This window comes from Pygoscelis adeliae, unplaced genomic scaffold, assembly GCF_000699105.1.
Source record: "Pygoscelis adeliae isolate BGI_AS28 unplaced genomic scaffold, ASM69910v1 Scaffold53, whole genome shotgun sequence".
Taxonomy (NCBI): Eukaryota; Metazoa; Chordata; class Aves; order Sphenisciformes; family Spheniscidae; genus Pygoscelis; species Pygoscelis adeliae.
Window position 1 is genome coordinate 290,158 of NW_008824468.1, and position 23,610 is coordinate 313,767.

Here is a 23,610-nt window from a genome sequence, read left to right on the forward strand (position 1 = left end):
CTAGGGTTTCTCTATAGAAAAATGCTAGTTCTGGATGCATGCTCCAGAACTACAATAGTAACTGAAGAAAATCTCGAAGATATGCAATAGTACTGTCATTTATGAACAGAAATTTTTGCAACTCTGAACAAGGATTATAAGATTACGTTCATGTTAATAAGCACCTTCTGAAAAATGGTATTCTGCAAAAGTCATAGAAATACACTTACAATCCAAGCTGCTTTCTATAGACTGTGTAACACAAGCTACTGTTCATTGTAAAAAGACTGATTCTGGGAAGCATTTCTGTTAAGAAACATGCATTAAAACTTCCCACTTTGTCTCTTGTAAGTCTTTAAATAAACTGAATTTAGAATACTTACCTAACCACGTTGCAATAAGAACAGAGTCAATTCCCTCTATGGGCTCACATATTCTAGCAACTACTGGATGTATTTGCTGTGACAGGTAGTACTGAGTATCAATAGTAAGATTGTCTTGCTTTTGCAACTGTTCTGGAGCATATGCTCGCTGGTTGGCGCTGAGATCTGATCCATCCTAAGACAGGAGACACATATGAAACAAAGTGTGAAAAAAGTAAAATCCACATTCAGTCTATACAAAGGATTATGCTTCAAATACTATGCCTTATTTTACTGCAAAATCGTTACACAATCACTCTCTTTTGGTTGATTTATTATGCATCCAACACAAATCCAGCAGTAGTAAAAAAAAAAATTGCACTGCTGGTGCTGGCATCAACTAGCAAGTTCAAGAATGTAAACCCAGCTTGTATTATTGCAGCCTACACGTGCAAATCAGTAAGAGTAGACAGAGTAAACAGTCCCATCTGTCAATTCTGAAATGCACAATGAAAACACATTGTAACCATCAGCCCAGTTAAAAATACACAGAGGGCATGCATTTTGGATTCACTTCGTACTAAACTAGCATTATCATTTTGCACAACAAGCAAATTCTAAGTCGTGGATATCAAAACCGTATCTGTTTTCCTAGAAAATTTATATTCTTCGGTTCTATAAAGAAACAAATAGAATGAATGGTCAGAGAATGGACCATCGCTCATTGGCATGCGAATAAATGACAGAGGCAATAGTATCAATTTGAAAGAACAAATTCTGAAATATTTGGAAATACTGAAAGAAATACACGGTGACATCTCAAGCCAAGAGAGAAACACTACTCAGAGGTTAGAGTATACATTACATTCTTCTCACCTTGAAAGAAGAAGGTAAGGAGAAAATAATTTGATTTGGGGAGGCAATAATTAAATTGAAAACAGTATTCACGGAGGAATTAAGTATCAACTCTAAGAAGATGGTACTCGGCTGGAAAAGGTAACTCATTCAGCCTGTAGAATTGTATTCCCAGTCCACAACTACACTAGGAAACTTTATTTTTAATGTGTGTCAAAAATCTCAGAGCAGAACTTAAAGTAGTATTTTAGCAAGCATTCAGTAATAGAAGTAAACCTTAATGGGGATGGGGGGGGAGTACCACAACTTATGTTTTGCTAAGTACAGTCTCTTTTTTGCCTTTTTTACAGCAAAATAAAAAACTAATGCATTAACATGTGACACCTTCATTTTTCAGTTAAGACAAACTACTGGCTTCAATAGGGTCAGCAAGCATGGACTGAAAACCCATCACTAATAAAGACAGACTACAAGCCATTGGTCCCTCCTACTCCTTTCAGACAACTTAGTATTCAGAACAAAATTAATTTAGGACTATTCAGCTCATCCAGCTGCTTTGCAAAAATAATTACAATGCAATTCCTTCAGCTCCCTTCTTTCAACAAGTACATTCTTCTCTTGTATTGTGCCATTGCTCAGCCATAGCCACGGCCCAGCTCTTGTAAGTCTTGGCAGCTTCGCCACGCCAGGCTAAGAACTCTCAATTAAATAAAAAACAGTATCTTTCAGTTTTTAACAATGAAGGAGCTGAAATAGTGGTCCACTGTAGAAGTCACATTGCCCAGTCTATCAGTTTGGCATAAGAGATCCCTTGGTCCATCTAATCCAACCTACACTTTTTTTTTTAAATAGCAAATCCAAGCTGGAGTATATATTTGTGAGATAATAATAAGCATTTATAGGATAAACACCCGAAAACAGAAAGTTTCTCAAATTCCCCAGTCTGTCTAACAGAGGTACTGTCAGATCCAATGACTATGAATAGCAAAGACACAGGTTGAGACTGGAAATAACAATGACGCTACTTCACCACCACCACCAATTAGCGTTCCAAGAATGACAGGTTCTTCACCACCAGAATTTTCTTCTCCTTAAAACAAAGACTGGATATTTTCCTTAAAAATAAGTTCTAGTTCCAAACAGAAATTAATTCAGGGAAACTTTATCAGCCACTATATGGAAAAAGTCAGATGAGTTGAGCTGATCATAATGGTTCTTCTGGCTCTTTAAAACTAAACTTAGTACAGAAAACTGACTATTTTAAACTATAACATAATCTCACTACAAAGAAATGCCAAAACATTTTTTCCAGGAGTTGAGTTGGTTTTCTTTGCCATCTCTCAAAACAATACCTAGTATTTAGCTATAAATAAAGACATTTTTACCTGACAAATGATATATGACACTGTGTCTCCTGCCTTCACCTTTCGGCCTCCTTGAGAGTTTATCCACATGGCAACATGCACATGTGGCAAGCTTTTTTTGTCAGGATAATCCTGTGGATCTTTTGTCAATGCCTAAGAGATGAAAGGAGAAAACAGAAACATAACTATGAGAAAAGTATTTTACTTCAGTGTTGGACAACTCAGAACTTTAGAAGACAAGATTACATAGTAGCTATCTTGATCCATCTACTGCTCACGAGTACATTTGCAACACAAAAAAGTAAGATGAAAAAATTGTAATAAAGGTATTTTGCAGACGCTAAGGTCTAGGTACCAGTCCTTCATACTTTAAAAATATTATTAATAAAATGAGAGGATACTTTTACAATTATTGTCTGAAAAATGAATTACATTAAAAGCACAACAGTTCAAAACAGTTACAGATATAATGCAATTGTTTTAAAATTAAACTAAATTGAAGATGAAAACATTACGCAAAATACGAAAATATAGCCAGAGATAACCCTCTTACCCCTGCATCAATTCAGGTCATAAAGTAAATCTGAATATCAAGTAGTTAAGGGTATTTAACAAGCTCTGTAGCAAGAGGATACAACTGGATTTAAATATTTCCATGTATCTCGTACTACTGAGATTCCACAATGAGTTTTTCCTTTACATAAAATGCTACATTTAAATATTTACTGTCATCCCAATTCTTAGTAACAACTTATACATTTGACTTAATAGTAAAATACATTTTTTTTTTCCAAAGTAGTAAAAAATAGAGGAACATTCAGCATTTTAAGTGAAAATTATTCCATATATATCTTTTACTGGGATACTACATACTCCTAGAATATTTGCATCAGAACAGTCTTTTTTTAAGTCAACCATAAAAACTACTGATTTCTCTAACACTCTCATGACAACCTGAACACATTTCTTAACTGATTGATTAACACAGTCTTACAGAGCAGACAGATGTCCGGCTGGCAAAAGAGAGACTTTGGATGGAGTAAATTTGGGAAATCTCTTCTAATACAATCATGAGAGGGGCATGTAATATCCAATTCATTAGTGAAACACCCCCCCTTGTGTTTTGGGGCGGGAGGCTTTTGAAGTTAAAAATACAGGTTTCATTGAGGATTCATAAAAATAAACCAAAACCACAACGCTGTTTGCTAAAACTCCTGTAGATAAAGTGGAGTATTTTACTTCTTGCTGCAGGGAAGTCTTGAAATGAGATCTCAAAATGACTATTAGCATTCTTCTACAGAGCTTTGAAGGGAAATAAACTAACGGGTTTTCTAGAAAACAGAACTTTTGATTCTTTTCCATTGCATTCGTCAGATTATGTATTTTAAAACTGAATTATAAAACAACAATTTAGGAGAAAACTTCTGAAAGCATGAGCTATCATGTCATTCTCAAAGTGCAGAATCAGTGGGGAAGAGAGCAGGATGGGACATGACACAGTTATTCTGAGGAAGGAAGACTGGCCTCCAGCCCCACACAAGGTATTTTTTCTCATATCGTAGGATCTTTGCAGTATGTTCCATGATACTCAGTATCTAATAAAACTCCTGATATTTCACAGCATCATAAAGATGAAAAAATTTTTTATCAGCAGTCAGTATATTCAGGAACAGTAAAGTTTTTCTGAGACAGAAAAGAGCTGAGACATCATTTACCTTGTTTATTTCAAACTGGTTTACTGGGATCTGGCCATTGATCACATTTTCTCCAATTTCTATAAGGCGCCTTTGAATATTTTCCACGATTATGTCTCGGGGCTGATCAGAAAGAATCTGACCAATTATATAGCTGTAAAAACAGTCCAGAAATGAAGAAAAGCTTAAGACACGCAAAGCGAAACCATTACAATAAAGACAATCCTCTCCTCCTCTGGGTTACCTCTAGAAATTAAAGAGCCTGAGGATGAAGTCTGATGCAAAATTTATAGAAATTTGCCAGGATGTTTCATGTTGTGTTTTATTTGTTTACTTATTTTACTAAAAGCAAATTATTGTAAATAGTTCTAATGTTAAACAGTGATTTGGAACTGTTGAATGCAACTGGTTTCTATTTTCTGCTCCCATTTCATTTTGCCATTTATTATTCCATAGCAGGTATCTTAAGATGGGGGAGAAGAGAACATATCAAGTAAGCAAAGGCTTGCCTATTTCTGTAAAACGTGGTTGGAAGATCTGCCAGCTGCAGAAGAGTTAGTCACTAAAGAACACTCTCAAACATTTGTATAGCTTTAATTACTAATACATTCCTAACTTGGAAAAATTTGCTTCTATTATGATGCATCTTTTCTTAGAAAATGCAAGTCTTAAGAACAGTAAGCAAGTGTGTGGTGTATTTTTACAGATGTAAAAAAGTATTCATTTTTGGATACATTTGGACCACCATTTATTTAAGTTAAGTTTTCAAGAGGCAGTATGCCATGTAAGTTGAGTCAGCCCCCAGATGACCACCACTCCAATTTTCTTTCTACAGTGCTAAATGTATCATATGTATTGAATTTAAGTACAAAAATGCCCTGTGCAATGACAATTAATAAACGGCCAATCCAGTATCCATCATAACGAAGTATCAGAAGAGTCTCATTTGAACAATGGAAGAGAAACAGTCTTGGGGGAAGGGATCATCTCCTCAGGCTGCACCCAGAGCACTTCCAGCTTTATCAGAGGATGCTGAAAGAGCGACCACCAGCTTCTTTAACCATCTTTGAAAAAATATTCTGACCTAAAACCTGTGACTCCAAATGCTGACAGCGCCTACCATTTTCACAAGATTTCAGCTGTGGTTTATTAAACTGCATATACAAAATTGCGACAACTCAAATGCACAGCTTCCACAGAAGATGCAAAAAGGGATAGTAAGATTAGAGACATTTGGACTTGCACAAGTATAATCTGTTACCAATGCCACAATGTAACGTTTACCGTCTCCTACAAAAACCAACTAAGATGCTCTAACACTGATGTTAGTTACCAATCCGCACTGTTCAGGAAACAGCCACGTGACATCAAATGTTTATGAAGCATGTACTGTTTAAAACAGAGCAAAGAGGGCAATGCCACAAAGAAACTCACTTCCCAGTCTCTTTTGCAAGATCACACCAGTCTCTTCGGACTATATCCAATCCTTTCAGTTCTTGTTTAGTTACATATTTCCCATCTCCTGCTGGTTCCACAGTCAGAGCAGCATATTTCTTCTTCTTTAACAGTAGCAAGGACTTAAAGACTCCATCAATATCAATTTCCAACAATTTATAGAGCTTGTTCACTTCACTCTTGATCTGCGAATGCACCAACATTAAAACCAAATGCAGCACCTTAATAACTATGGAAAAATTTAACTTCGAAGTGTATCATTCTTAAGTTTTAAAACAAGTAACATTACAGACTGTGTTTGCATGCACATTTTAAAGACTCGTCAGATATCATTAACCCTGAAATGAAGTACACAGTAGTAAGTATGAGCTACTATTAAAATTAAGGTTCACCCATTGGCTTCTTCAGGATTTACAGCTTGGTATATCCAACTCCCTAACAAAATTAAGCAGGTCAGAGAAGCATGGGGCTGAATGTGACCTTGCAGATAATGGACTCCAGGCCATTTTACTAGGGCAGCTACTCCATCTAGCCTCTCACATAAACGAAGCAAACAAGGGATTTCAGAGTAGGGATCCACTTACTAGGAAAAGATAAGAGACGGTCACTTAGAATATGGAAATTGCTTTCTAAAAAAAGGTGCCTTGCAAAGGTGCTTCCCCCACAAACCAGGGAGGGGAGGGAGAACTATGACTGCAGACCAGAGCTCTGTGCGTGTATGTTCAGGGAAAACATGCACAAACGGGCAAGTGTTTATTTATACCCTTCCCCACAATATGCCTGCTTTTTCTATAGCCTGATTTCTTTGAGGGAAAAGGTGCCATTTTTCTACACACAGGCTATGTCTTATCCACATACAAAAGCTTGAAATTGCACTTGATCTACTGTCTTAATATAGTACCAAATATCAAGTGGCTCCACATCTCTTACCTCTATTCTAAGAGGATAGAAGCGCAACAGCTCAAAACAGCACGTACCTTCAACAACACACTTTGGTTCCAGTACAGATTCACCCACCTACTGGCTCGTCTAAAAGCTTCCCACTTGCATTTTTCTTTCTTCATACATTTTTACTTTACTTTCTTCAACAGAATATCTGCATGTCACTCCTCAGACATCCTGTTCTGTCTTCACATGTTCTACTCTCCATTTTCTTTCCCCTACAACTTTTCTTCCCTCTTGATTTTCAGTATCTCCCTATCCACTCTTCCTCCTCCGTTATTTCCAGTTCCCTTGTCAGAGACCACCAACTATGAACTATCCTTTTCTCATGCCTCACTGAAGTTTTATATAAATTAAAGTTCTTTTGCCATTTAACGCATACCCTCACTAAGACATGAACAGTACTTTCAGCATAAAATCTCACTGGTTTTCTGTCTAGCTTTGGGCCCACGTTACCAGTTTTAACCAAAACTTTCCTTACAAATTTTCCATGTATATGTGTGTATTTAATTTTTCTCACTTAGATCTCCATTTTTCCTATTGCAGGAATTACCAACGCTTTTAATAATCTGGGTCTATCCTAAGAGTTTTATATCCCTTGTATATTTATAAATTATGAAGGACATCATGAAGCAAAACCATTTTGCCCAGAGGTTCATACTTTGTTCGTTAAAGCAAAACAGTCAAATAATTCCTCTGAACATTTTTCTGCCCCCCCTCTTTTTTTTTTTAAGTCTTTTCAATTTTTTTTTTTACATCATACTAATCAAATGCTTAAAAACCAGCAACAGTGCAGTATTGAATGTACTGGCAAATCTGATTCACAAGGATGCACAGAAAATGAGAAACGTATGAAATTCTGCTGTGTAATGACTAAAAGGGGCATGGATATAAATAATGGGGGGTAAAGGGCAGGAGTGAACACAACCAGAAACCTGTGAGACAAGGCATTAGATGGGAAAATTCAGAAAGAAGATGAGAGAATTTTCAACAATAGAAAAACAAAATTAATCTCTCAGACGAATGCTTCATCACTGAAGACAACCTATAAATTCACACTTTACATCAGAACAGGGGTACATACGCTAACTGCTCTCACAGTAATTGTTTGCATTAAACCTGTGTACCTTCCATACAGTCTACATTAAAGCAAAAGTATCATGAATCATGAATGTAAATATCTCTCATCTCTGAACATGAAATTTTGGGAAAGAAATTATTATGCTATAGAACAGTGACATTTCTTGGGTCATTCCTCTCAACAGATACAATTCTCTATCCTGAAAATTGTTTATATGAATTATGCAAAATGAAGAAAACCTAAATGATAGAAGAGTTTGCAAAAAAGTCACTATCACTTTCTTGAGGAATAAACAAACACACACATGAAACAAACACAAGAACCACTTTTTTATGTCACGAAGAACGTTGAAAGCCACAACTTTAACAATTGTGATGCTAGGTTTGAGTGTGTGCCTATTTACAGATATAAGTTTATTCCCTTTTAAAATTAACTACACAATATGAAAACATTAATCAAAACATGTCTGTCTTTTTTTTTTTTAACCAGCTGATACAGGATACAGAAGTACATGGGATAAAAAAGCCTAAGACTTGACTCGTAAAAAGAATCATTGAACAGGTGACCAAGTTCAAAAACCTACCTATTCTCTCAGTAAGCCTGAATCAAAGTCAGAAGTATTTAACCTATGATGATGATGCTGTCAGACTTTATAAAAATTATTATTATTTAACGCTTCCTCTATACTGTTTAGCCAGCAAATGTGAGTACAGGGACAAAAACCAAACCAGAATGAAGCCACACATACACACACGGCTGGAGTAAGATTAAACCTTCTTATACACTACTGGATATACACTTGAAATTATATATAGTCTTGTATGTAGAAAAAAAAAAAAAAAAAAAAAGATATTTCTTTCACCCATGCCATCAGCCCTCCTGCTACTTGGTTATGACATCAAGATATTATTCCTTTTTCCATGCTCCTGAGATGCATCTACTTCTCAAAGTACCAACTTAGCATGAAGGCAGAAGTATTCTAAAAAAAAAAAAAAAACCCCAGAATCACTTCTGCCTTAAAATTACATAAATTTGTTTAATACTATACTGAAAAAACCCTCTGTTTTCTTTGGTTTTTTTAGAGCTTCCATAGCTTTCATTTTCATCACAATTTCTTCCATCTTTCAAAAACATCTTTTCTTTAAAATGTTCTGCAACATTTCTCACTTCTCTTCCACAATTTCAAGGAGCCACAAATATTCCACATCGTCAACTGCCAACTGCTAATCAAACAGATCTCTTCCATATCTAGTATACCTTGGAAATTAGTATTTTAATTTACCACTGGAAATCTGATGGCACATAGAGTGTAGTACATACTACATAACAAAACTAAACTGATAAACATCTCTCATGTCAAAACAAAAATCATTAAAATCAAAATTGTGTTCACATTGTAATTGGAACTAATATGGAGGAACTGTACCTTACATTTTGACTTACCAAGTATTCAGACAGTCTCCTGGTAACTTACAATTGGTACAAAAGCTCATTATACAATGAAATGTTTTGTTTTAATTTAATGGCTTTCAAAAATGCACAGAGTGGCTACACCTGGAGATAGGGCGCTCTGAGCTTTTACTACTCCATAACTTCCATACATGGTCAAGTTCTTCTTCCTCATGGCCTATTCTCTGCTTATGCCATGGAGTCCTCTCTTAGTACTATCTACTCCACTCAGTGTTACAACACAGACATGTAGGAAAGCTTTAAAAAGAAAAAAATCCTTACCTTGTTCCCCAGCTTGAAGACCTCATCCAAATTGGTGCTGTTCGTGTTTATCATAATGGAATCTGTGTCTCCATAAATCACTTCAAGGTTCATCTAAATGAAACAAACTGCTTTGAAAAACAAACCAGAACCACTCCATCTTTTTAAAGTCCCACCTCATTTTCAAGATTTAAAAAGATCATTGTCCATATATTATCCCTTAAATACTAAAACGCAGAAAAATGTAAAGCAAGTTTTTACTGAGAAGTCTATACATTTCATTAAGACATACTTGAATTCAAAGAGAATAATGAAACTTAAACTACTGATACTTTTAAAAAAAAATCACTGTTCAGTTGTGTACATAATATAAGTAGTTAAAATTTTACTAAATGAATGCTAGAAAAATAAGTCAGTGAACAAGTCTCATCTTGAGAAACAGCAGGAACTCTAATCAGAAATAACTTTGGACTGCTAGGACACAAGAAGATCACTTAGACTCAAAAACTGCTGGACAAATCCAGGCTATTCAGATAAGACATCTAGCCAATGTGCTTGAAAGATAATACTACAGTCAGGTATGCCATTCCATTTGTAGCCATCACAATACTCTTGCAAAAAAAGTCATTCTGGATTAAAAAAAACAAAAACAAACAAAAAACTCCACTTAGATACTCTATTTCAACTAAACCTAGTGAAAGTATTGGCTAGCGGATACAGTAACTGAGAATACCACAGTACTGTCCAGATTAGGCTGCTCTTCTTACACTTCTTCAGATTATGCATGTGGCTTCACATTTCCATCTTCCCACTCCCATCTTTTTTCTTCTGCTGTAATCTAATTACCTGTGGTAGTCCTCCCCTGGGCAGCAGATCTTCCAGGGAACAAGGTTTTCCTTTTGGATAAGGATCTAGCTACTGTGACCTGCAAGTTTTGTATCCCCAGATTGAACTACTGAACAATTACACCAGGAGATGAAGACAAACACCTACTTGATTCCTTCTCTCTGACTGACACTCTGCCCTTCAAATCATCTCTCATTCTGATCCTTGGAACAATTCAAATGCCCTACTTGGAAAAGATTGTGTTCAAGCACCAGCCAGACTGCCATAATACTCTGGGGTAATGGAGCAAACTCTAGACAAATTGAAGCACATAAAGCCTGAGGTGCATATGAAAGGCACAGTAAGGAAAAAGGTGAAAAGAAAAATTGTCAACACCAGTAAATGTCACCAAAAAAAATGGGCAGATAAATCCAATTACGTAATACTAACTTGAAAAAAATGGAAACTTGATGTCTTCAGTGGTGGAAAATCAATGCAGCTGTAAAAAAACACAGCATGGCTATGTCCATGTTAAACTCCATATAGTCAAAAAACCACCCTGTGACGGAGTTTAAAGGATGCCAAAAAATAAACCATAATAAAACACTAAAACACATGGTGTAACAGGTCTATGAGTAAACCCTAATTAGCACTGTTGCTAATTTGCTTGAAACAGTCACACATAGGCTTCAAGCAGGGGCCAGATCATATCTGTGGTAGGAAAAGAAAAAAGCTATAATCCATTAGGAAGGATTACATTTGTAAACCAGGCATCCTAAGAAGTGATTTCAGGTCTGTTTGGGTTACAGTTCTCCCAGAATAAAAAAAAAATTCACCAGGTGTGCTCTTTAAGGGTTGTTGTTTAATGAAAATGCTCAGCATTACCTTTTGCACCATCTCCTTGGTATGCATCAAAATCTGAAATAAGAAAAAATAATCAAAGGTTAGCATATGATATAATTACAAGCTAACACATGCAAACATATCCATTAGATTGCTAACTCCAAATGCTCTCACCTTTCAAAACAAAGCAAACCACCTCTCTCCTGGCAACACAGTCACTTCAATACTCCTATTACATGAGTAAATTCTCATCTGACCTTGTATTAATGCTATTATTAACTCCCCTAAAACAAGATTAAAACAAATCTCAAAATTGCATGTGCACACACACATTCTACCTTAGGAAAAAAAGAACACTGAATCAAATGTTCAAATAAAACCTAATCAGGAAGTGCCAGAATTAAGCCTCTTTCAGTAACGTAGGTCAGTCGTCTCCATCATCGTACCTCTTGATGTCATTGAGGTTTTTCCCAAAAATGTCCTGTCTTACTCAGTACAGCCTGGATGGCGCTCACTTAACAAGAACCTAGTCAAAAGGTTGATCACCCTTGTAATGATCTCAAAATGGGTCATCAAAAAGCAAACTCCTTAGGGAAACCAGACCTGGGACAAGGAGCTGGGATAGAGATAGGATACAGATGTTGAATCAGTAGGAAAATCCATGTGTAACCAGGTTTGTTCCTCAGCCAAGAGTGCATCCCAAGTTCCTTGAATGCTCTGAACAGCAATTCTCTGAACCTTATAAATAGCTAGAGAGACCTCACGTGAGTAGGCTAATGCTTCCATCTCTAATACTGGTCAGCACAGCGGAGAGGGGTGGAAGAACCTATCATCTGAAGTCACAGATACGGCTGTAGCACAGAAAAGAAAGTAAAACTAGCTTGATGAACAGAAATGTGTAGCTGCTGCAGCAGGCAAGGGCTTGGTGAAGTTTGCACAGCTGCATGAGAACCAACATCGGGTCCATTCCTTCAGTCCCCTGGCCATGTTTCCACTGTGCTCCCCATTTCCCTTCTTGTCAGCATCCTGGTGCTCTGGCACACAGCTCCAGATTCCACCTGGTTAGTCCCCGTTCCCTGGTTTCAGTCCTTTCCATCCCCACTCAGCATAAACCTCTGTTCTTTTTCAGCTAGTCCTGCTACTCGTATACATTTAGACTTTTAATTTTCTTAAAGAGGATTACTTTGAACCACTTGGTAGAGCAATGACAGATCAGAGTCTATTAGATGAATCCGAACAATATGGTACTCTAGCTTTAAAGATAGTCAGGCAACACACTATTTTAACAGGTTGTATTAAATTTAGTAACCCAGTCTAAGTTTTATTATTTTTCATACATTAAATCGCAATACTCCTTGGCCATATTTGCCAAAAAGGCAGAATTATGACTTTCAGACTATCAAGAAGTCTGTGACAGGGAGCTGAGCAGTACAAATTAGCAGGGATGAGGAAAGAAAAAGGACGAACAGGGAAAAGCTTGCCATGCTCAGTAGGAATAAGACCATCTTCAGGGAAATCTCATGACTTTCATAAGGCCAGGGAACCTAAAATGAATCCAAGAGTCTTGACTATCGCAATATTGACTACTGCTGTATCAGCAAGCAATTCTGAAACAAAGGTGAAATGTCCACCTCTACATAATAGTACACAAGCAGGATAACACTGTCACTGCTTCAACATTAACGGCAAGTTTCTTTAGTATTTCTGAACCTTTAGACAACCACAGTGATGAACACTAAAGCATGATGCTCCACTATGCTTTTTCAGTTTGTTTTAAGTTGTGCACCGAAAGCTATATTCCCCCAGCATTCTTAGTTTCACAATGCTTGACTCCGCAAACTTAATATTCTGTTTCAACACAGTTTCTGTTCAGACACATTTTCTAGCCACTTTCATCTTCAAAGAAGAAATGGCTGCACCTAAGGATGGACTCACTCTCCCAAAGTGCAAAGACATGAACTAAGCAAACATAATATACCATACCCTTCAAGGCACTTAAGGAAAGGTTAGGTTCCAAACCACGATATAACTGACATAGATGACTCACAATGAATGTCCTTACCAGGGTTATTCCCTAAGCACATATGGATAGCTATGGATTTACACTCTCTGGGTCAAGTTCAAAACATCCAGTTGGTTTAAAGACCACCCACTGATGCTGCAAACTAGGTACTCGGGCCAATGTGATGCCCGAACTCTGCTGAAGTCCCAAACTGCAAAAAGCTCAGCTGGCCTCAATCTTCTATGTAGACAAAGAAGGACAGGAAAATGGTGTCTTAACTGCAGATTCACTCAGGCGCACCCGATTCCATTTTAACCAGAAGCTTAAACAAAGATATTCCACTCCTATTCATCTCCTATTAAGTGATTCAGACGGCACCGCCCCACCACCTTTCCATGGAGCTTTGAAATTATTCTAAAGACACATATCACTGGTACATGACATCAAATTTCATATACAGTAATCAGAATTCCAGCTTATTCACACACACCCCTTTTCTCTCACTTATTAGCTGACTCCTACAGAGAAAGGTTACACCTTTCCCTTAGTACTCCAAAAGCAAACAGGAGTCCCTGAAACAAAATTTAAAAATTGGACAGAGAAATTAAGAGTTTACTTGTAAAAGAAAAGAAGGCCTACCGTTTTTTCCCTTGATAATCTCTGGCATTTTCTACTTCATTCTCTGAAATAACACTATCTATTAATAGTTAGAAAGATTAACTTTTTTTTTTTTTAAATAGGATTACCCCCCACTAAAAAAATTGTTTGGCTGTGCAAAGACCATTTCTCAATTGTCTCCAAGGACAGGAGTGGATGTAGGTAATAACAAGAGGGTCACAGACAAGTTCACTTCATCAAGTGACTGGCATATGCTAGTGCTACCCATTCTGACAGGGGATCACTCGTAAGTGCCAACAGCTACAAAACAGAAGGTTATAAAGGCTTGCTAAATTCATTAATAAGGCAGTCAGTAGTTATCTGATTTCACAGCAACACCTGCATATTTATCTTCTCATTACCAATTGGGTGATGGAATTTTTTTCAAGCACATTTCAAAAATCTGCCAACTTCAAGTGTAGAAAAAAAAATAAACTTTGTAGTTAATTTTTCCCTTAACAAAGTACAGCTGTTGAGAATAATTGTTCAAGATCTTACCCTGTAATGTCAACTGCAGCAGAACAAAGAGTATTTAATTAGCAAATCTATCCAGTAATTCAACACCTATTATATAAAATGCCTTCGTGATTTTATTCAGGATAATTTGCTAAGAGGGTTATTACTGACATTCAGATGAAATTTAAAATTCCTACGCAAGTCGAGTCATAATAGCAGTAATGATCCCCCCAATCAGGAGATACTGTGTCACACAAGGTTCTTTTGCAATGCAGCAGCCGATTTCCTGACTTCTTAATTCCTGGGCTCAGCTCAGTGAGAGCCCTTCATGCCAATATTTCAGTCAGCAATACATCCTTAATGGGACTCTATTAAAATACCTAGAATAAAAATGACTTTTTTTTTTCCCCATTAACAAGAATGACAGCACTGCTATCATATCAATCATTAGCAGTTTCTCAGAAATGCACAGCAAAGGAAGGGAGGTTTATAGTGAGGCTGGGAAGACAGAAGAAAGAAGGAAGAGAACAGGAAAACTGTTACTTGGTAGTTTCCTTCTGCAAATAATATTGCGCTGCTCATGAGAGCTGGATTGTCTCCTATTGCAGGCAATCCAAGTAGGAAGAATTAATTGCCTGGCAACCCATCTGTACAGCCGTGCCCCCTCCCCCTCAGTAAACATATACTTCTAAAAACCTGTGAACTTCTCAGCACAGTGAACATCTGTGAAAATCTATTTTAACTTTTTTCTTGTAAAAGCAAGACTAGCAACACACATTCTCTTGACCATGAACTGCGAGTCAATATAAACTGACAGACTGTAATTGCAGACAAGCAATCATCAAACTGCAAAATTCCCTGTCCTAATTCTACTCCAACTCACTAATTACTTAATAAAATGAGGATGCAACTTAAGAAAGGGAATTATTAAAAATAAATAAACAAAGAACAGCTTTACCATTACCCATTACATCAAGTATTTTTGAATATACCTTATTTAAAAACCACTGAAGAGTACCTTCCAACGAGAGGATGCTTTTGTGAAAACAAGCTAAGATACCTGAGTTACAAAACAATGATATAGGGCACAAAACTAACACGCTGATGCAAAGATTTCTCCTGAAGACACACAAATTTTCTGTAGATTCCTGGGGCTGCAGACATGAAGGAACAGAAAGGGAGACTTAAGACCAGACTGGAAAGACTGACCAGAATGATTACAAAAACATTGCACCAAAGATGCATACAAAAAAAAAAAAAAAAAAAAAAAAAAATCACTTACACATTCACTTTGCACAAGGAGAAAAACTAACACTCTTAGGGCCTTGGCAAAAAACTGTATTTTTGAAGACTACCTGTAGTTATCTAGTGTAGACCTGATATTTTTTTTCCACCTCAGCTGTTTACTTGTGCAATTATATAGTAAGAAAATGATTCTGTCATCAGCTTTAGTAATTCATATTAGCTAGTCCTTCCCATGACACAGAGGAACAAATGGGCAGGAAGAACGGCGTTCCAGTATGTAACACCACTCACTAATCTAAATAAGAAGTATTTCTGAACCTCTCTATTTTTGCAACCTATTTATTAGCTTTGCTAGTATTTTGTGATAAGCAGCCTCTAGCACTGATAAACCACAGCCACAGGATGCCGCAAAAAGATTCTGTTAAGAAGGATATTCAAAAAAGGTTTCTATCGCTGACAAAAAGGCACATATGCCATAAGCAAAAGTGAAAGAAAGATGGAAGCCTTGTTTGCCACAAGGAACGAAACATCACAATATAACCTTTTCGTTAGACAATGGACTTGATTTAGAGAAGTTTGAGTGACCAGATTCAAGTAGTTAATAAATATGTTTGTTTCAAAGAGCTTTTACTGAGTATTTGCTTTACTTCGATAATGTTACACTTCCCCAAAATGTACACTCTTAGGAAATGTTACCAGCATCAGAAATACACCCCATGCTGCCAAAATTTTCCCTTCTAGGTTTCCCCCCCTCCCAATCACTGTAATTAACTGTCCATACTCCACCCAACAAAGTTGACAGACATTAATAAATACAACTTTGATAGATGCTGTGTATAAAACCAGAATTGGATGGTGCACCAAAAACAAAGGGAGAATGGTTCCAAGGGCTGAAACAGTGTACACAAAGATCCAGTGATACATGTTTACATGCCAACAAAAGGTAGGATGATCTGCCTCACAAACAGAAAACACACAAAAAAGGCAGCAATAGAAACGTGCTGAACACAACAAAAATCACGTGTACCCTTGTCACATTTTGACAAGGAACGCAAAGATGACAGTAAAACACTGAAGATGATGATGTGAATCAAATTAAAACTTGAAGACAGTGTTCCCTTGGTGCCAGAAACAATTATATCTTTAAAATTCTACAGTATTTCAAGTATTTGTGGTGAGTTTCGTTGAAGAGAACAGCAAAAAACAGAATTAATTACTTACTAAGTTGTACAATTACTGGTTGTTCTGCACAATATATTACGAACCATGCTATACTAAAGCACATTTTGCCTATTTTGGAAAGGATTATTTTGGTATTAGGATGAAAGAAAAAATAATGAAACATACTCCTACAGCTTTGGACAAAAGTTAAAAAAAACCACCGAAAAGCTTCTGTGCTGGAAATCCATTTAAAATCTTGGAAATGGAGAAACTGAGTGCTCAACAATGAAGTTGAACACTTGAGTGCACAGAAGGTAACTGACCTAGTTCTGAGCCAACTTCATGTCCCCAGAAGCAATAAGAATATAATGTCCAGGTAGATAACTAGCTGTGAAAGATGTTCATATGGCATGGGCATCTCCTAACCCAGCAGAGTCAGTGATGCTCTCTCCAGAGAAACCGAACACCAGAACCAGTGGCAGTTCCTGGAGAAGCACCAGGGCTCACAGCCCACCCACGGAATTATTTTCTTTCTGACCAACTCATTGAAAACTGAAAACCTAAAACGAATGAAGGAGCAGGGAATTTTTTTCCATTTCACTCCATGAAAAAACAAGATCCGCAACACCTAAAACCCCTTGAAGAACATGGTACTCAAACCAATTTCAGCTCATTAACTCTTCCGAATTTTTTTTTTATTTAAATCCATTAAATAAATCTATGCTTGATGAACATTTTGTACTTAACTATAAGATGCAAAGGTAGCTTTGCTTAATAAGAAAACCTTTGGTGCATTTCAAGTGCACTGCAACCACATCAAAAGCAATAGTATCATAAACCAAAGTAAAAACACTTCTAATAAGCAAGAATATGACAAGCATCATTTACGATTCCCTAATAAAACCAAAACATGTGTTAAGTTATTGAATATTTAAATGCATACAGACAAGTATATCCTCCTTAGAGAAAACAGAAGTATTTGCTTCAGTGAAATGAATAAACATTTAGACAGGAAAGCTTTATTTTGCTTTGTTTCTCAAATTGAACTCGTTTAACACATTCAGCAACAGGGAATCAGTCTTTCACTAGAAAAAATAAAACGACAAGAACAGTAAATAATTAAAATTAATTACTTATAAACCAAGGTTCCTGTTTGGTGAGACAAGTTAGAATCCAGTCAAGGTTTAAACCAGAGCACAGACATTTTCCTCCGAGTAACAGCAAAATCTATTCCCGAGTAGGGAAGAATAACCATACCATCCTCTACATCAGGTTTAAGTTGAACCATAGTTTTAGAAATCATCCTTCAAATATATAAGCGTGTGTCTCAATCTTGAGGTGATAGGAATGTAAAAACTGTCTCATGTCCCAGGTAAGTTACTCTCATAGCCATATAACTAGAAGTCCTAGAGAAATCAGGGAGTAGGTCTCAGAACCAACAGCGAGGACAGTTTTGCAAAAAGATCAAGTATTTCTGTTAACCAGAAAAAGAAATAAAGCTAATACTCTGAAGACTGAAATATTTTTTTTAAGCAGTGGATAAACTCAGTGCACTATCCAAGATGATGACAAATTCCTTGAGAATCGAATCTCCTCTGCTCCCCCCCCCCCTTTTTTTTTTTTTTGAGTAAAAAGCAGAAAACGGGACTTAACTCTGTAAGGCCTTCCTCCCTTATCTTCCAACTGTTAAAGAAAATTTCATTACAAAAAGAAAGGTGTGTTGTAAGAAAGGCTCTTTAAGGCAACAAGGGAGTACACAGTTGGCAGGAAGTGAACCTGGACTACTTTTCTAAGGTTCTCCTGGTCACCATCTTTTAAGTAATAACCACAACTTGTGTGCTTGGACAAAAGCGAGGGGCTGGGGGAAGACAAGCAACTGCTAAAGAGAAAAACAGGTGCAGAAAACACTTGCTACCTGATGAGTATTCTTAAAAGAAAAAGGACTTGTGCTGAAAAACACAGCCTTTTTCTTGAAGAATCATAGGCATTTTGCAATAGGTATACTGAACAGAGCAAGGCAACTTCTGTCTAGACAGGTATATTCACTGAAATGATCATGAAATTTTATAGGAGATAGAGGACATGCTAGTCTTGGTAATGAATAGATTGTGTGTGAACGTTGTGTCCATCAAAAAATCTTTGTAAGTGGTTTGAACTGCTTTAAAACTAAACTGTTCTTTCATCATGACTAAGTGGTTGTCTATCAAGGCAACATCTATTCAAATTCAGAAAAGTATTTTAGCCTCTAATTACCCTCCAAAGAAAGTTCTCTTACCTAATTTCTTAAATGTCATGAAGGATTTTTATAAAGCATATAATTTTGTTTCATTACATTAGATATATTTAGACAACATGACAGTTGTTTTTACAAAGTTAAACAATACTCATTCATCCTCCATGGTTGCACGGCTGGTGTCGGCGACCGGGTTTTGGGTTTTATGTTCATGGACCTCCCTTTGAGGACCAAGAATTGCTTGGACAAGGCAGGATCCATCTGACAACGTGGGGCAAAATGATCTGTGCCAATAGGCTGCCCAAACTGGTAAGAAAAGCTTTAAACCAGGATTGATGGGGGCAGGAGTGCATGTCCATGAGGAAGTTGAAAACCACGATGGGAAGCAAAGGGTGGGGCATGATGTGAACAGGAAGGACCTTGTAATCAACAACACAGGGCCAAAAGGGGCCCTCTTCAAGCATATCCATGTAACTAAGGGAGTGCCTACGGGACAGCGTTATGGAGAAAGCTCTTGCACTTTTTCAGGGCATCAGCAGCACTGGGTGCCTCTCTGACGGGCCTGTACAGTAATGCACATGGCATGGGGAGCAAAGAGAAGGAATTAGAAGTCTGCATGCAGTTACAGGGCTATGACTTCACTGGGATCATGGAAACATGGTGGAAAAGATGATGATCAGAGGAGTTTCCTAAAGACTGGAAGAAAACAAATGTCAAAGCTATCCTCAAGATGGGCAAGGAGGAGGAGATTCCAGGGAACCAGAGGCTGGTCAGCCTCACCTCAAGCCCTGGGAAAAGGTGGTGGAGCAACTAATTGTGAAAACAACTGTTTCCCAGACACACAAAGCACAAGAAGGTGCTTGGTGTGGCTTTACAAAGGGGAAACCATGCTTCACCAAGCTGGTAACTCTCTCTAAAGAGATGTCTGGCTTGGTGGACAAGGGGAGAGCAGTGGCTGTTGTTTGTCTTGACTTTAGTAAGGCTTTCCACACTGTCTCCCGTAGCATCCTCAAAGACAAACTGATGAAGTATGGGCTAGGTAAGTGGACAGCGAGGCGGACTGAAAACCGGCTGCACTGCTGGGCTCCAAGCGTTGTGATCATTGGCACCAAGTCCGGGTGGCGGCCAGTCCCTAGTGGTGTACCCCAGGGGTCGATACGGAGTTCAATCCTGTTTAGTGTCTGTGTTATCGACTTGGATGATGGTGCAGAGTGTACCCTCAGCAAGCCTGCAGACAATACAAACCAGGGTGGAGTGGCTGATAAACCAGATGGGTGTGCTGCTGTTCAGGGGGACCTCAACAGGCTGGAGATGTTTCATGACCTACAGGAACTTCATCAAGTTCAACAAAGGGAAATAACAAGTCCTGCACCAAGGGAGGAATAAATAACCCCATGGACTCTGGGACTGACCGGCTGGAAAGCAGCTTTGCAGAAAAAGACCTGGTCATCCTGGTAGACACTAAGATGGCTATGAGCCAACAATGCACCCTCGCGGCAAAGGCGGCCGTGGACACCCTGGGCTGCATGAGACAGAGCATTGCCAGCAGATCTCAGGGAGGTGGTCCTTCCCCCTTTACGCAGCCCTGGCGAGACACATGTGGAGTGCTGTGTTCAGCTGAGCTCCCCGGTATGAGAAAGACGTGCACGTGCTGGAGCAAGTCCAGCACGGGACCACAAAGATAAATACAGGGGACTGGAGCATCTGTCATGTGAGGAGAGGCTGATAGACCTTGGACTGCTCAGGCTGGAGAAGAGAAGGCTCGGGGGAGGGTCTTATCGTTGTCTATATATCATCTGATAGGTGGGAGTAAAGATGCCAGTGGCAGACTCTCCTCACTGGTGCCCAGTGAGGCACTCTTGTCCAGTGAAAGGACAAGAAGCAACAGGCATAAACTGAATACAAAAAAATCCCTTGAAATACAAAGTCTTGCATTCTTTAAATACAAGCAAAAGCTTCTTTAATGATTGCCGGTTGCCCAGAGAGTCTGTGGAGTCTCTATGCTTGGAGATACTCAAATCCCAACTGGACATGGTCCTGTCCAACCTGCTCTAGCTGAGCAGGGAGGACTGAACTAAACAATCTCAAGAGGTGCCTTCCAACCTCAGCTATTCTATGAGTCTATGATCCTCAAACATCTATCCTTACATATTCTTTACAGTTAAGAGTAAATATATAGCTTAGATTGTGTTCTACAGGTACCATTTTAAGAATCAAGTCATATAAAAACATGCTCACCCCTCAACTAAGAGAACCTGGTATGCGCAATTTTGAGTCTCACATAAAGCCAAGTCTGACAGAAGGACTCCCGATGGACAGACACCCTGAGTGACACAGTGCCACCTTTAAGTTAGGTCATCTCCCTACTCTGAAGAAAAGGATCATTCTGAAAGCCTCCAAAATAACCTGCTCCAGATCTGATATGCTGTAAGCCTCTCTGATTAAGGAAGGAGAAGTCCCTGTACATCCAGCTTCCTAACTATACTGGGATGGTTCAGGTTTCCACCGAACTACTCGAATGCAAAAGATAAGAGATCAGGTGTATACAAATGCCTAAAGGGTTCACAACTGTACTTAAAAAACAAAGCATGTGGTGAAAGCAAGTCCTTTTCAGATTGCCCAAACAGGCAAAAAAAAAAAAAAAAAAAGAGAATCTGCTATAAGATGAATCTTGCTGCATCAAAGAGAAGTAACAGAGTAAGTTTTTCATCATGCAGAAGCATATACACAAAGTGCTAGAAACCAGGAAAACTGTTGCTGCAAGTAGAGAAACCTTAGTCTTTGACATTGTGCCACCTTTCCTGGTTACAACAGATAACTGAAAGAAATTAAACAAAGATCATTCCAATTCCAAAGAATAATGAAACCTGAATGAAATGAGCACTTGTAACAAATGAAGATTTTTTACCAAGGTACCTATGCAGGACTAAGTAGCTAATAGTGCTCAAGTCTCAGAAACTCACAACCACATTTGGTACTGATCAAAGTAGTGAAAAAGCAGGAGCAGGGCAGGTACCATCTCCAGTATGTCCAAACACCAGCCACTGTATTGACGTGGCTCCTACACAGTCTCTTCAGACTAGCCCCTGTGGCAGCTCTTAACTGCCACCTTAGGTGGTATCAGGGAAAGAAAACAGTTTCAACTCTACGTGGGACACTTAACCTTTCCTGCTTCAGGCAGGACCTAGTGATTGCTCCAATGATGGGAAAAGACAACGAGGTACATGCATGGTTAATGGCACGAAGTCTCAGTCAGATCTCCTATTTATTCAGTGTTACCTCTGTACAGCACTTGATGAAGCTGGCTTGGATACAGATGGAAAGAGCTCCTGAGAGTCTGTCAGTCAGACACAGTCTTTTTAGATTATCTCTTCAAAATGAGCCTCCTGAATCCTCTAGATATGTCTGACAAAAAAATGAAGATTGAGCTCCTCAGGATATAAAAGACCCCCAAAAAACAAACTAAGCATTTACAAAGCATGCCAGAAATAAAATCTACTGGCCTACTAGATGATTATAAGATGTATGGTTAATTTCTGCCATACACTTAGATCTCAATGTAGAAATAAAAATATATTTTAAAAAAGCTGATTTAAGGTTTTAGCTACTTTTAAACTAACTACAAAAGAAAATTACTAGTTAACAATCCTAAATTGCTTGTTAAATAGGGCTTGCAACTGTAAGTCAGGAATGGGAACTGTAGGCTGGGTTGGGGCAACTTCCCCTTCGAGACTTTTCCTATAAGGACATATAGGAAAAAAGAACCCATGTCAATAGAAACTGTTGCCTATCCACAGACATCCACAATAACATACATATTATAGACACTTAAAGGAGCTAAGGATGGAACAATATCTGATGTCATGGAGCTCCTGTAGAACCAGAAACATGCTCCATGACACGATTCTGTGAGTACTCCACTTGAGAAAAGCTGAGCTTCATGCAAAAGCAAATTCCTGAAAGAGACCACCTTATTAGCAGCCTTTAAGATTTCAGCAGTTAATGGTCAATTGGTCAATTACCTGAAATTGCAATCTAGGGCGTTTTTAATAACATTTGTAGCCTGTCTCATAGCTGAGGACACTTGCACTGTTTTTAAAAACAGAACAGAGTTAGAGGCTTGTCAGAGCATTCAATTTAATTTTTCAGGACTATCAACTCATGCAAAGAAATGACAGTTTCCGAAGTTACTTTTATGCATTAGTCTGTCGTTAAGCACTCCACGTAGAGCCCACCCATTTCAGTATTTAGAGTTTTGAAATTAATAGTGGTATGGCTTCATTACTAGTGAAGCCAAGTTGTTAAGCTGTCATTGTATAATACCACAGGATACGGATTTGTTTGTTAATTGCAAAGAATATAGAAATATGAAGACTAGGAAAACAAACAAATGTATTTTACCTTTCAACATGACCCTCTAGGAATCCAATCCAAATACTGACTTTTAGCCACATATCGGATTAAAGTAGTGGAGTTTTGCCACTCATTCAATCCACATAATTCACCTAAAATGATATTGCTCAACAGGAATACATTTCTATTCTAATGATGGAAAAACCTTAATTACAAATGCAACTAAAGCATGCTACCTCCATAAATCCATTACTGCAAGAGGCGCATGCTGATTATTTTTTTTAAATCCTTAATTTGTCATTTAGACCTACTGTTATCTCATTTGTAAAGAATTCAAAACACATTTGCACAAAACTAGATTTCTAAAACATTAACAATGTTTATAAATCACTT

The 23,610-nt window shown here is 37.9% G+C and overlaps 1 protein-coding gene across 1 annotated transcript in view; it reads right to left on the minus strand.

Annotated features, from left to right (window-relative positions):
• Nucleotides 1–23,610, minus strand: part of POLA1 (polymerase (DNA directed), alpha 1, catalytic subunit) — a 208,145-nt gene that overhangs the window by 120,033 nt on the left and 64,502 nt on the right. Inside the window, exons 26-31 of the mRNA XM_009321121.1 lie at nt 11,153–11,185; nt 9,464–9,556; nt 5,689–5,894; nt 4,276–4,408; nt 2,582–2,713; nt 363–537 (exon numbers count right to left, since the gene is read on the minus strand). Coding sequence (XP_009319396.1) covers nt 363–537; nt 2,582–2,713; nt 4,276–4,408; nt 5,689–5,894; nt 9,464–9,556; nt 11,153–11,185 — 772 coding nt within the window. The remainder of the gene's footprint in view (nt 1–362; nt 538–2,581; nt 2,714–4,275; nt 4,409–5,688; nt 5,895–9,463; nt 9,557–11,152; nt 11,186–23,610) is intronic.